A 14,154-nucleotide genomic window follows, 5' to 3' on the forward strand; every position below is an offset into this window, starting at 1 on the left:
CATAGTGTAGTGCATTGATAACAGGCGTACTAGTGTACACACTATAGGTTCTAGAGGCAAAAAGATCATTTCCAGTATAAAGTATCAATTTTTATGTTTGTCACAATACACAGATTTTGGATGCCAATTCCATTTTCTCAGAGCAAATTCTGAAAATTTGGAAGAGGCCATTAACAGGTATAGAGATGAGATGAAGAGGCATTTTCTCTGCATAATTACTCACAGTCACAAATCTAGTTTGTAACTTAACACACCAAAAAAAAATCAAAATATATGATTACAGATAACATTAGTGCCCACACACTCTTTATCTTAAGATGCAAAAGTCGATTGGTCCTTCTACCCTTAGTCCTTCAGAATCCATCTAACTGGGATACTGGACAGCTAAGGGGATTGATAACACAGCAAGAACGTCTAATCTACTGGTTCAAATTTAGCCCACACAGATGGTGGTTACATCATTACTGCGTGTATGGCTGGCCTACAGGACTTGAATTGGTGATGTAACCCTCTGGCCCTGTTGGGAAAATATCCATATAACATTTACCATACTTCTTAGTAGTCTTTCATATGAAATAAGATAGAAATACCCTCTCAGATTATCCTTATGGTTGAGTTGAAGTTGAGGCATGTTAGTGAAGAAAGCTGCATAAAACTACACTCTATGTACTCAACAGATAAATTAAAACCTGATGATCTTTGACACTAGAAATCTGGCATCTTCCATGAGAGCATACTTTAATGTACAAAGAATTCACTGAAACGGGAAGATAATTAACATTCCACAATGATAAATTAAGCTAGGGAAAATATAGGCTATGGAAAAAAAATCTCTTGATATCTATGGGACTACAGAATAATCCCACAATGGAAGTGCTGGGGATCCCAGATAAAACAGACAAACTGGAAAATATTCAAAAGGGAAAAAAGCTGCATTGACAGTGAGATGGACTTTGTTGCCAAGAGGCATTTCTGCTTCTAATGTTTTCCATTGTTATAAGTAGCTTCTAATGTCCTATTCCTCTCTCTTTTCAGGGGAGCGAGGTATACTATGAAGGTAATGAAGGATATGCATGTTGTTTTATGAAAGCCAGATTCTAAAAGCCTTGCCTATAGCATTAGCATCTTACTCTACAAATAGGCCCACTGAAGTCAACAGGATTACTCTAAGAATGAAGCACCTATACTGTGTGACTACAGATACAAGTCTCTAGCCCTAAATGATTCTGACTCCCTGATGTCAGATTTTAGGGTACATCCATTACAAGCTCATGATTTTATACCAGGGAAAACCAATTTCTGTTAGAAAAGGATAAACTAATACTACAATATTGAAGCAATTTTCTAAACTGAAACGTAGCCATAATATTGCTTTAACATTCTGTTTAAGGTACTTCCAACTGTCCAATGAAGTGGGAAGATGCATCATTTTAAAACAGATGCTATAAATTTTGATGCAGGGGGAAGATATTGGCTTGAAACAGATAAATTAAGGCATCAGAAAATATCTGCACACTTCCAACCATACAGAAATGTATTATTGTAGTGTTCACATATAGTAAACACTTTAGTTAAGGCTGCATTACTCTTTCATTATAAAGCTCCAGAGTAAATTGTGCAAAACTCGCTTAAAAGTGTTTCTTTAGGGGCTTACATTTTTAGTGGCAGTTCTCTGACTAAAGGTGATTTATTTTGTAAAGTCAAAACAAAATCTGTTGGACCATTTTTGAGTAAATGGACAAAGCAGGAAAATCTAGTTTTCTACTTTAAAAATAAGTAAGATTCTTTGTCCATGGGTAGAATAAAAACAGCTAAACTGTAAAAACTGAAGCTTCCTATTTGGCTCGATAGAAAGAGACTCCTGGCAAATTTAAAAATGATAAAGAAATAAAATTGAAAATACTGAAAAATTAATTTTATGCATTGGGCTCCTGATGTTTGAACAACCATAGCAATAAAACACTGAGCATCCATGTATATGGCCACCAGATTGTGTCCCATTGTACTGGGCACAGTTCTGGCCATAGGAATCCATGTATTTTTGACCTTATGCTTGTTATTGTTATATCTAGAAATGAAGCCAAATGTCCTAAAAGGTCCAAAATGGCAGCAATCCCTGTTAAACCCTCTAGACTGCTGTGAATGTTTTGTTTAGTGCTCTGTTTCCTGTACCAACTCCCTATAAAACAGAATCCATTTCAAAGTCTCTGTCCTGATATTTGGAACCCTCAGCATGAACGGACTGTCCCTCCATTTCATGATGATCCCAAACAGCTATGAAGAATGAAACCATGAGTTAATCCTCAGTGGGAACGTTGAGTACAGGAACAAAACTTTCACAGGAACTAGACCTAGCCAGCAGAACCCAGTCCCAAAAGCAGCCTTCACTGCTTTTTGAAAGAAATCCAAAACTTGCTGCTTCAATTTAGGTTTCCTGAAACCATTTTTTAAAAAAAAAGAACTCAACACACACCCTTTCTTGCACGTATCAAAATCTCTGTTCTTCCATGGGTTACCAACGAAGAAAGAGATACTTCTATTTCTACTTTTTTTTTTTATAGGTGTAAATTGCTTAGGCACTTTGATGATGTTCCTAGGTAGATGATTTACTTAAATATATAGTACAGAAATTTCAAGTATAATTGCATTGCTGGTGGAAGGTAAAATAAGTGATTTAGGAACACAGTTTTCACTCTTTTACTAGGACTGGTGCTCCTATGTCACTAAGAGGTATTTGAAAAATCTCAGTAACTCCCCCTCTCCCCCCAGCTGTGCCATTCAGATATTTTTTGAGCTACAACAGTGAAGTTATAGAAAATTGAAGAAATTAAATTTTAAAAAATTACTTCTTTAAAGCAGTTTGCAGTCAAAATGCGATTTTGATTGCACTTTTAGTGATTTTTTGAAATCACTTTTAGCGATTTTTGTAGGATACTGCCAAGTTACAAAGCATGATGATAGCAATTAATTAACAAAAAACATCACTATAATGATGTAGGAAGTCCACAGGAGCTAGGTACTTACACCAAAAATTGTGAGGGTTTTTTAAAAATGGATTATATCATGGCTGTCTCATGCAGACCCATAATCTAACAAGTACTGGTAGCTTTATGTTTAAAAGAAAATGAACGGACTCCATTGTTGCCAAATCAATTCTCAGTTTGCTAAATGTAATGCTCAGAGCCAATTGTTATCACTCTAACATGAGAGCACATTTTGGGAGTGGGCATGACAAGCAGCCATTTTTTCACTCTCCATTCAATTATTTCTCCTTAAAATTAAACAACAGATAAAAGATCAAACAATGAAAACAACAAGAATGACTTAACAACAAGCTTAGACTTAATGGGTGAAATCCTGGTTCCAGGATAACATCTCTCAAAAATACACTGGGTGCCTACAGACTCACAGTGAAGCTGCTCTGATGCAGACTCTATTAATCAAGTCTGCTGGAGTCCAGATTCCAGCATCATCTGCATCAGCATCTTTGCATTGAAAAATGGTGGTGGGGGTGCTTTAACTAAAGCTTGTTTCATGAGCTTCAGTTAAAGTGCCCTTGCTGCCATTTTTCAGCACGGGACTGCTGATACATGTGATGCTCTGGCTGTTTTAATTACCCCTTCCTCACAGACCGTGTCTATAAACCCTCACTGCTACTGCAGAGTAGGTGACCGTTCTTTTTCGTCCAAGTGGCCATCTACTGTTTCACTTCTCGTGACTTATAGGCAGTGATCTCATGGTCTTTGCACTGGGTACTCTTGAGTTATAGAGAAATCTGGCTGGAAGGGACTTCCATTGGTCATCTAGTCCAACCTCCTGCCCAAAGCTGAATCATCCTTATCCAAACCATCCTATATAAATCCATAATCTAAACTCTTAGTAAAACCAAACAGTCAACCCTGACACATCACAAGACATAACATCCTAACCTATCACAGGTAAAGCAGGGGGACCATGGTGGCTAATGCCCTGTTTCTGTAAAAGGTTGTTAATATATGCTCAAGAGATCAGAGGAAGAGGACCACCCCTCTGCCACAGAGGAAGGCAAAAACCCCTCACAGTCCATACCAATCTGACCATGGGGTAAAATTCCTTCCTAACCCCAAAATAGTTTCACAGTTGGTAGGGTCGGAAGGGACCTGAGCAGATCAGGTCCGACCCCCTGCCATGGCAGGAAAGAGTACTGGGGTCAAATGATCCAAGCTAGGTGATTATCCAGCCTCCTTTTGAAGACCCCCAGGGTAGGAGCAAGCACCACTTCCCTTGGAAGTTGGTTCCAGATCCTAGCCGCCCTGACCATGAAGTAGTGCCTCCTGATATCTAGTCTGAATCTACTCTCCGTCAACTTATGGCCGTTATTCCTTGTTACTCCCAGTAGTGCTCACGGGAACAGAGACTCTCCCATTGCCTGCTGGTCTCCCTTCGCCAGTTTAGACAGCCACCAGATCCCCTTCTCAGCCTTCTCTTGCGGAGGCTGAACAGGTTTAGGTCTCATAGCCTCTCCTCGTAGGGCCTGCCCTGCTCCCCCAATCACGTGAGTGGTCCTCCTCTGGACCCTCTCCATGCTGTCCACATCCCTCCTGAAGTGCGGTGCCCAGAATTGGATACAGTACTCCAACCGCAGCCTGACCAATGTCATACAGAGGGGGAGAATCACCTCCTTGGACCTGCTCATGATGCAACTGTGGATGCATGACAAGGTGCGGTTGGCTTTCCTGACTGCGTCCCCCCATTGGCCCATGTTCATCTTGGAGTCTATGATTCCAAGGTCCTTTTCTGCCCCTGTGCTGACGAGAAGGGAGTTCCCCAGCCTGTGGGTTTGCTGCTTGTTCTTTCTCCCTAGGTGCAGTACCTTGCACTTCTCAGTATTGAATCTCATCTTATTCTCGTCCGCCCACCCCTGTAACCTGTCCACATCCAATTGCAGCCTGTCCTTCCCTTCTAGCATGCCCACTTCTCCCCACATCTTAGTGTCATCTGCAAATTTGAACAAGGAGCTTTTCACCCCCTCGTCCAAGTCGCTGATGAAGATGTTGAACAGTGCAGGCATGAGGATGAAGCCCTGGGGAACCCCACTGCCCACATCCCTCCAGGTCAAAAATGATCTGTCCACCACCACTCTCTGGGTGCGGTCCTCCAGCCAACTGGTGACACATCTGACTGTGAAGGCATTGACACCACAATCTCCTAATTTTTTAACGAGAATGGGGTGAGAGACCTCATCGAAGGCCTTCCTAAAGTCCAGAAACACTATATCCACTGCAACATCTGCATCTAAGGATTTTGTGACCTGGTCATAGAAGGCCACCAGGTTGGTCTGATACGACATGCCTCTAATGAACCCATGCTGGTTGCCCCTAAGCATACACTCCCCTGCTTGCCCCTCGCAGATGTGCACCTGGATAATTTTCTCAAAGCACTTCCCCAGGACCAAGGTAAGACTAACAGGTCTATAATTTCCCGGGTCCTCCTCCCTCCCTTGTTTGAAAATGGGGACCGCACTGGTCCTTTTCCAGTCCTCTGGCACCTTGCCAGAGCACCATGAGCACTCGTAAAGCTATTCCAGGGGTCCCGCAATGACCTCTGCTAATTGCCTCAGCACTCTGGGGTGGAGATCGTCAGGACCTGTTGATTTGAACACGTCCAGTCCCACCAGAAGTTCCCCCCGACTACGTCTTTTCTGACCCTGGGCCTGGCTGCATCTCCCCTGGGACCACTGGGGATCCTGGTGGGGGGGATGACCTGGTCCCTGCTCAGAAAAATGGAGGCAAAGAAATTGTTAAATAGGTTAGCTTTGTCGGGTGATGCAACCACTAGATGCCAAGCGTGTCCTGCAGAGGCCCCACGTTACCCAGAACCTTCTTTTTACCCCCTAAATACAGTGGTTGGTCTGACCCCGAGTGGAGAGGCAAGACCCTCTAGGCAGGAACCTTTGGTTTTAAGTCCCAGCAGAAGCACAGGTACACCCCAGTCAAAATTTTCAGGTTTGGCTTCAGCCAACACCCAATGCCTCTGAGGAAGGCTTAAAAACACCCTTATACTTCTAGTAGAAAAGGAGGCCTAGGGGGTGATATTCCCTTCCAGCACCATGTGACAATCAGCAAAGCACAGAAGCATGGGAAAAACCCATATAGTAGAACGCAGACATAGCTATGCCTAGGTTATCCCTGACCAGTGGCTGTCCAACCTCTTTGTGAACACCTCCAGTGACAGAGAAACCACAAGTTACCCAGCCAGTCTATTCCACTGCCTCACTTTTCCAACAGTGAAGAGGTTTTTCCTGGTATCCAACCTTAACCTATTTTTCTGAAACTTCAAGCCATTTGTCCATGTCCTACTCTCTGCAGCAAGAGAGAAAGTGTTCACTCTCTTCTTTATGGCAGTCCTCCAAGTATTTGAAGACTGCTATCATGTCCCCTTAGGTGCCCTTCCTACAAGCTTAAAATGTCTAGCTCCTCCAGCTTCTCATGACTTGCTTTACAAGCTCTCGATCATCTACGTCACCTGTCTGTAGATCCTCTCTAACTTATCATCCCTTTTAAAATGTACAACCCAAATCTGTACATAGAACTCTAGACAAGGTCTAAACAGTGCCTAGTAGAGGTGTTATCACATCCTGTGTCTTACACCTAATGCTTCTTTGGATGCATCTGAAAATCACATTTGCCTTCTGTACAGCTACATTACACTGATTCACGTTGAGTCTGTGATCTATCAAGATTCCCAAATTCTTCTCCATAGTGCTGCCATCCAGCCACTCATTTCGTATTTGTATTTTGTTTAGTCTTCCCAAGCTGTAGCACCTTGCATCTGTCAGCAGTCAAGTTCATCCAGTTTCATTCCAGACTTCTAATCAATTAAGACCCTTCTGAATTCTGCTCCTGTCCTCCAACATATTCACAATTCTTTCCGGTTTGTATCATCTGCAAACTTGCTCAAGAAGCTTTCTATGCCAGCATTCGCATTGTTAATAAACATGTTGAACAGCACTGGGCTCAGGACAGACCTCTGTGGGGCTCCACTCAAAACCTCTACTGAAATAACCATATAACAGCTCTGCTAAAGTGGGCATCAATCTGAGCTTGCTCCCTGCTGGAGAGGAACACCTAACAATTCTTGTTCTGATCTATGACAAACACAATCTGTATTTGGATGTCCTATTCAGACATAGAGAAAAGAAGAAATTTGACATACTTTATCATGTAGGTACAGGAGGCTATATGGGCCTAAGACGCATTCTACTGGTAAGTAAGCCTTTGTCCAAAATATTCCTTCCCCCCCATCCTTAGCGCAGGAGCTCTAACTATTCCACTAGTGAGCTGCCAAAACTTTCAGCTTCCCTCTGGCACTTTCTATACTACAGTTGTGTGCCTTCTATTTATTAAAAAATCCTGTAGCACTGTAAGCTGAAAATGAAGGCCTATTTAAAATCAAATATAAAGTTAAACAATACACAAAACACAATGATCTCACACAGCTTGAACTCTTCATTTTCATTAGTAAAATGAAACTTCATTATGTTTGACCGTCACAGACATTTCCAGAATTCTTCACTTTTTCTGTGCAGGAAACAGGCTGAGGCTGGACATATACAGGCTTACACCGCTATCTAACTTTCCACTTATCATTGTCTACTGAGTCTGCTCCCTAGATAGTACCAAGTGTATTTTAGGAAATAAGCAAGTTGTTCTATAAAATGGATGGCTTAATACACGTTAGGGGGCTGATTGTAATACTCTACTTAAAATGGATAGCACTGTACACCAGGACTAACTGCACTGTCCTCAATAGGATTACTCATGAAATAAGGAGCTACTCACTGAAAAGATGCTACCATCTGTCTTCATTAACCAGTGTATGCAGAGTAAAAACAGACTCAACCTATTGGATATGCGAAAGAGTTATAATTAACTTAATAAATTAAAAGCAACCAGTGAGTCTCTCAAGGGAAATTTTCAACTTTTATTCATAAATCTTTCTATAAGCCAAAAATCAGCTGAGAACTCTAATTTGGATTCAGATGCCTTTTTTTGTTCTGTCCTCTACCAACTTGCCAAGGGCCAGAGTCCTACCTTACTTTCTCATCTAATTAAATGGGACTTGGCATGGAAGAAGGGACTACTCCATTTCAGTAAAGGTGGCAGACCCTGGATCCAAGTTAGGTCAACTGAAACACCCTTTTTGTTGCTTCCAGCATAAACTTGAACCAGTGAATCCTGGCCAGCAGGCATGCAAAATCCTTCCTGCTCTGGATTTCAAACCATAAATCACAAGCATTTTATACAACCTTCTGGAATGGCTTTTAGATCTGGAATAAACTACAAAAACATATTTCACACAAGTGATGCCTAGGATTTGGTTTCATGAATTATTGCAGAGATGACATATGGATAGCTGAGATGTGATACATGTATAGATACCCTTACATTCCAAGTCACAGATGGAAGATCACATTCAAAATCACAGTAAATGAACTTGTACTAAAATTTGGACAAGGGTCCAGGCTGACTTAGCTGTATGCATGCATACAGTTTTTATCTGAAATAGGGTAAAAAATAGCTGAGGTGGGAAGTGATGGGAATTGTTTTTTTGCCAATACTTCATTTTTTGTCAGGAACTACAGATCAACAAGGCAGACATGTCCCCCAAAACAGCAGCCACCTGGTAGTCAAGGTACTCAACTGGGATGTAGCCAACAAGTGCAAGTCCCCAAACCAATGACTAAACATTTATATGAAATGTAAAGAGTTCCCATAGAAAATACTGAGAGAAACACACTTGAGAAAGGCCTGGTGATTAGGTAACACACTGGACATATGGCAGAATGGTGCAGCTAGGATTTAAATCAAGGTGTCCTACAGCTCAAGCAAGTGGTCTAATCACCAGGTAACTGGCTATTTCAATCTCTCTTTTGTTTTCCATGAAAGATTTTAAAAGGTCTTGGCTTAATCCTAACATGGAACAGAAGAATTCTGGAAATCTTGAAACGTTTCATGGGCTGGGAAGACCATGTCCTACCTAACTCTACTTTCTTGAAGGTCTGCAGCTACTCCCCATCACCTAAAATCATCTAATCCTCAGTGAGAGAACCACTTATTTCTGGAACACTCAGAACCTGAATTCAGCAGACTTTACATTTTTAAACAGAATTTCAATGACCTTTTCTAAAACCTCAGAAAACTCTTTTAAACAAAATGGACCAAAATATGTCATAAGTTACACTTAAGCAAACCAGCTCTTAAACAGTGAGCATGACCATAATTTTAGCTGTTACCATACTGAACATTCTGGGCCAAATACCATTCATTGGTCACAACTAGGATACTAGAGCAGGGGCGGGCAAAATGTGGCTCGGGGGCCGGATGCGGCCTGCCAGGCCATTCTATCTGGCCCGCAGGGCCCCCCAAAAATGAATTTTTATCTGAAAATTAGTATTTATCTGCCCTGGGTTGCCTGTCATGCAGTCCTCAATGGCTTGCCAAAACTCAGTAAGCAGCCTTCTGCACAAAATAATTGCCCGCCCCTGTGCTAGAGCATGACATGAAACAAAAGTCCCAAAATTACACCCCATGCAAAACTGTGTGTGTGAAAACAAATGCTTAGAGAATCATTCCTTTAGTACAATTTATTCTATAACCTTGTTTTTACTGTTATGTGGTTTAGCTGTACAGTTTTTCATCAGACCAAATATCAATGCAATGTCGGTAACTTTGGGACTATGAGGGATATTTGAGGTAAAAAGTAGTGTAAATAAGACACAAACTGACTCTGAATGTTTGATATAAACTGAATTTTTTACCTGTTACATTATTATAACTTTGCTGCTGAATATCTTGCAGTACAATATAGCCTGTTATGCTAATGCTTTTCTCTGGTTTTGGTCTGTTCCTTTCCTATTTTTTTGTGCAGTGCTCATGTATTTTTTGTTTCTTGCCCTTCTTTGTTTCCCTGCCCATTAGATATCTCCATGCTGCTCTACAGGGAGGAGCTGTCTGTCATTTGTGGTTCCACGAGGCAAGCCACTCACGCAGCTGGGGAGAATGCCACAGGAACAGAGAAAGAAGCACGTGGTAAATGGGCTGCTTCCTGAGCTTGTGGCTCTCTACATGTGAGTGGGTCTTGTATGACCAGCTGCATGCAACAAGAGAGACAATAAACAAAGCAAACAAAAAAAGAAATCCTGGAAAAGAAATAACTGCTAACAGGAAATAATACTCTGGTGTTAGGTGGATGGAAACTATTTACATTAAAATGCATTTAGGACTGGTCTCTGATCCCCAACCCATCTCTTCCCCATCCCCCATATTAATATCTGAGTGTTTGGGTAAAGACACAGTTTGTTCAGTATCTTGGATACTGCTTAGTGATCTCTCTGGTCACTTAACAGCCGGCGTCAGAAAGAATTCTATATTGCACCTCCTTTACAGCGCCCATTGCCAGGATAAATATGTGGACACTATTCACTGCCTTTGCTCTCATATTTGCATAAAAATTTCCTGCTCTGTCTCCTCATGCTGGCCAGGAAATTCAGCTCCACTTCTTAAAATTATGATTAACACATTTTCTCACTTAAACCCAAACTCTTATTTTAACTAAGCTGCATGATGAAAGCGTGTTTTAGTCAGACGGCACCTATTTCGTTATGATCCATTTTCTCCTGTCCTTTCCATCTTAGTAACAGTATTTTCATATCCAGCTCTGTTTGCTGACTTCAGCCAAGTTTCTATTACACAATGCTTCAGTTTAAACATACAGTTCCACTTCTGCAGTTTTATTTGGTATGCATCCCAACTTGCTCTTTCCCCACTCTCAAGGACAGTATTTTATCCAACTTTCCCCTACTGCTACACTATCAGTGCGAGCCCTTTCTCACTGGCTTTGTATGGCTTTTTGTAAAGGCTGGGCACAATTGGCCACATTCCTAATCCATTTGTGTGTCATACTGCTGGACTGTGTATAGAATAAGCTGCTCCCAACCTACTGGACTGCATCAGCAGACACATTCACCCACTGTACTAGGGAGCTCCAGGAAGGATTCTAAGTCCAGGAAAAGCACAGACCAACTGCAGATGCTTCCTCAGCCTGATGAAGGGTGTTTGTGCCTGAAAGCTTGCAAAGAATAATTTTTTCCAAGTATTTGAGTTGATCTAATAAAAAATTCTAGAACCCTGTTCTAAGGGATTCTAATATATTCAAGGGGCAGCACTGTTTCTTACCTGGAGATCTGAAAACCCCCAACTTGGCTTTCTCCTGCATAGCATAACCAAGCCTTTAATGGACTAGTTTCTCTCAAAGATTCCCTTCTGCACCTGCTCGTTTAAATAACGAATAGTGAAATGCTAAGAATTTTTAGTGTTAATGTGAAGACTGTCCCCTTTTCAACTGCCATGCGTCACCCTATACAACTTCATTTTCCCCAGGTAGTCACAATCATACAAGAAAGGCCCTTCCCAACCCTACTTTTTCCTCTACACTCATACAAATTACTATGAGAACATAATCCTGCCCAGCAGCCCATTTCTTCTACCTGGTAGAACCTGATAGCACAAGGGTGTAACTCTGGCTTCAAAGGGGCCCATCGTAGGCAGGGTGTGATCAGTTATGATAAGCTTGACAGCCTGCCCATCCAAGGGTGGATATTACACACAGCTGCAAATGAGTAAGCTAAAAGGTATTAACAGCAAACTTCACGATTTTTTGAGTTGCCAGTTTTCTTTGACTCTGTGAATTCCTTCTCTTTAGGGCAAAATCATCTAAATATTGATTAGAGAGCTCTCTTCCTGCTTTTAGCTTTGAAGTTTAATGACAGCCAGGTAAATTCAGGATTATACAATAAATCACAAAGCACAAAAGAAATGGGACTGGAGTGCAGTTAACATTCAATGAAAATAGTACCTCTATCTGTTTGCTGGCCTAAGGGATTTTCCAGCTTACAAAATCTAAACCAGCAAAAAGGCTAGAAAGGTAAATGAAAGTTTACAACTCCTATCTGGAACATCAATAGTTTTCATAAAACTATTGTTTTGTGGGCTAGGGAGGTCACAGTAGTCAGACGGTCTGCAAAAGCCAATCAGATCAAAATATCACCCTGTATTATATCAGGCTTGTAGACCATAGCAGTAGTACTCATGACATGGCCCTGTCAGATTCCAACAAATCTGTGAATTCTGCTAAATACCTTGTCACAAGGACATGAAAAAGGAAAGGATATCAGGCTAGTTTCCTGTGCTTAGAAGCATACCACAGCATAGACTGTCTCAAACTGAAGTCATCAGAACACATGGTAGAGGTGATATTTTTTATTAGCTCAACTAGATGTTTGCAAAAAAAATCTTTATTTGCAAGCTTTCGGGCACAAGCACTCTTCTTCAGGCATAGGAGAAAAGATTGTAAAAGTCTCCTAGGCAGAAATGAAAGTTCATCTTTCACAGGAATTTGGCTTCCGAACAGCATTTTACCACACCTTTAACTCTCCTATGAAAAACGAACTTTCATTTCTGCCTAGGAGACTTTTACAATCTTTTCTCCTATGCCTGAAGAAGACTGCTTGTGCCCAAAAGCTTGAAAATAAATTTTTTTTTTTTTGCAAACATCTAGTTGATCTAATAAAAGATATCACCTCTACCACAAGTTCTGATTCCTTTTGCCTCTAGACCAATATGGCTACAACCTGGATACCTCAAACTGAAGTGATCTTTCAGGGATGAAGCACATACATACTAAAGAAATACATGCTTTTCCCATTGTCTGTTTGCAGCTTTCCTTTTCCTGTGTTCTATATATGTCAAGCTGTGTCACGAGTGGGATAATGGAGGCTCTGCTAAATGCACAAAAAAACAATATTTGTAAAATCTACTCTTGGGAGTTCCTGTAGAATAGTTCCTAAAGGAAGCCTGGAATCCTACCCATATGTTCTTTCCTCATTTATTATTTAGACTTTGCTTCATAATTTATTTTTGCTGTGTGACAAAAAATTCCTTTCCAGTTCCTTAGAGTGACTTAATTTAAATTATGTGGAATTTTTTTTTAAATTGGCAAATAAGTAAATTGATGGTGAAGACATCAGGAGAGTAGAGCTGCATTACTGAACTCCTATGCATTTTGTCTCAAGGGTGTCCATAAAATTCTTTCAGATTTTTGCATTATTTTCTCCATTTACTGAGCTCAAGAACTTGAAAGCCTAATTTGGCCCAAAGGATGGAGAAATTCAATACATTTGCAAAAGGACATTAAGCAGATATAGCACAGGCATTGTCTGCAGAATTCAATTTACCCACATGCTAATGGCTGTGAAAAAAACAGCAGCAGACAATAAAAGCAGTCAGATTTAGGTCACTTTTATTTAAATGAGTACTAAGTAATCCATGGACCACCAGTCAGTGTACTGATTTTAACTGAAACCACACAGGATACAAGTCTACACAGAAAATGGCATCTGAACAGCTTTTTTATTAAAGTAGTGTGGGACCAACTAGCATAGTTCCCCAGCATAGTTCTGCTGAGGAAAAAGACGACAATCATGCTGTTACTGTCTATAAAAGTAGAGTTACTGTGTTCCTGTCCAACAAGTTTTCCAGTCATCCAAAGAAATGGTTTAACATTTTAATAAATCTACCGTTGAACAAGAAATCAGATATAACAATTCCTTGACATGCTTCAACTATATGGACAGCCACCTATTATATATAATGTCAGAATAACAATATAAGCAACATACCAGAAACTCCTGGTGGTGTCTTAATGAATTTCCCATTAAAATGAGCAATCACTGCTTCACATTTTTCTGTTGATTCCATCCTATATAAATACAAAATAAAATATTAAGACAGAAATTAGTTTCTATTTTTAATATATATTTCTGTGAGCACCAGGCTTTTTTGCTTTCTATGGATACCTAGCTTAAAAAAAAAACAAAATTAAGAGACCTTTTGCAAGATGGCAGTCTGAAATCTCTGGAAATATAATGTCTCCTTGTATTAGGTCGCAGCCTGCAGAAATCAGATTATTCACATTCTAGGCCAAGGATACTCAGTTTTCATTTAGGCACAACCACTACCAAATTCTTGGAGTTTGGATTCAAAACCCAACGTTCTAAGAAACCCTCTTTGGATAAGGACAGAAGTTACACATAAACCAGTTTAAGTGTTCAGAAAC

General features: G+C 40.6%; 1 protein-coding gene across 3 annotated transcripts in view; it reads right to left on the minus strand.

The window, feature by feature from the left end:
* RBMS1 (RNA binding motif single stranded interacting protein 1) overlaps positions 1-14,154 on the minus strand; it is a 269,316-nt gene that overhangs the window by 28,885 nt on the left and 226,277 nt on the right. For all 3 annotated transcript variants that reach the window (XM_019522696.1, XM_019522694.1, XM_019522695.1), the window contains exon 6: positions 13,718-13,797. In XM_019522696.1, the coding sequence (XP_019378241.1) occupies positions 13,718-13,797 (80 nt within the window). The remainder of the gene's footprint in view (positions 1-13,717; positions 13,798-14,154) is intronic.

Source organism: Gavialis gangeticus, unplaced genomic scaffold (genome assembly GCF_001723915.1).
Source record: "Gavialis gangeticus isolate Ggan-Ray unplaced genomic scaffold, GavGan_comp1, whole genome shotgun sequence".
Classification (NCBI taxonomy): Eukaryota; Metazoa; Chordata; order Crocodylia; family Gavialidae; genus Gavialis; species Gavialis gangeticus.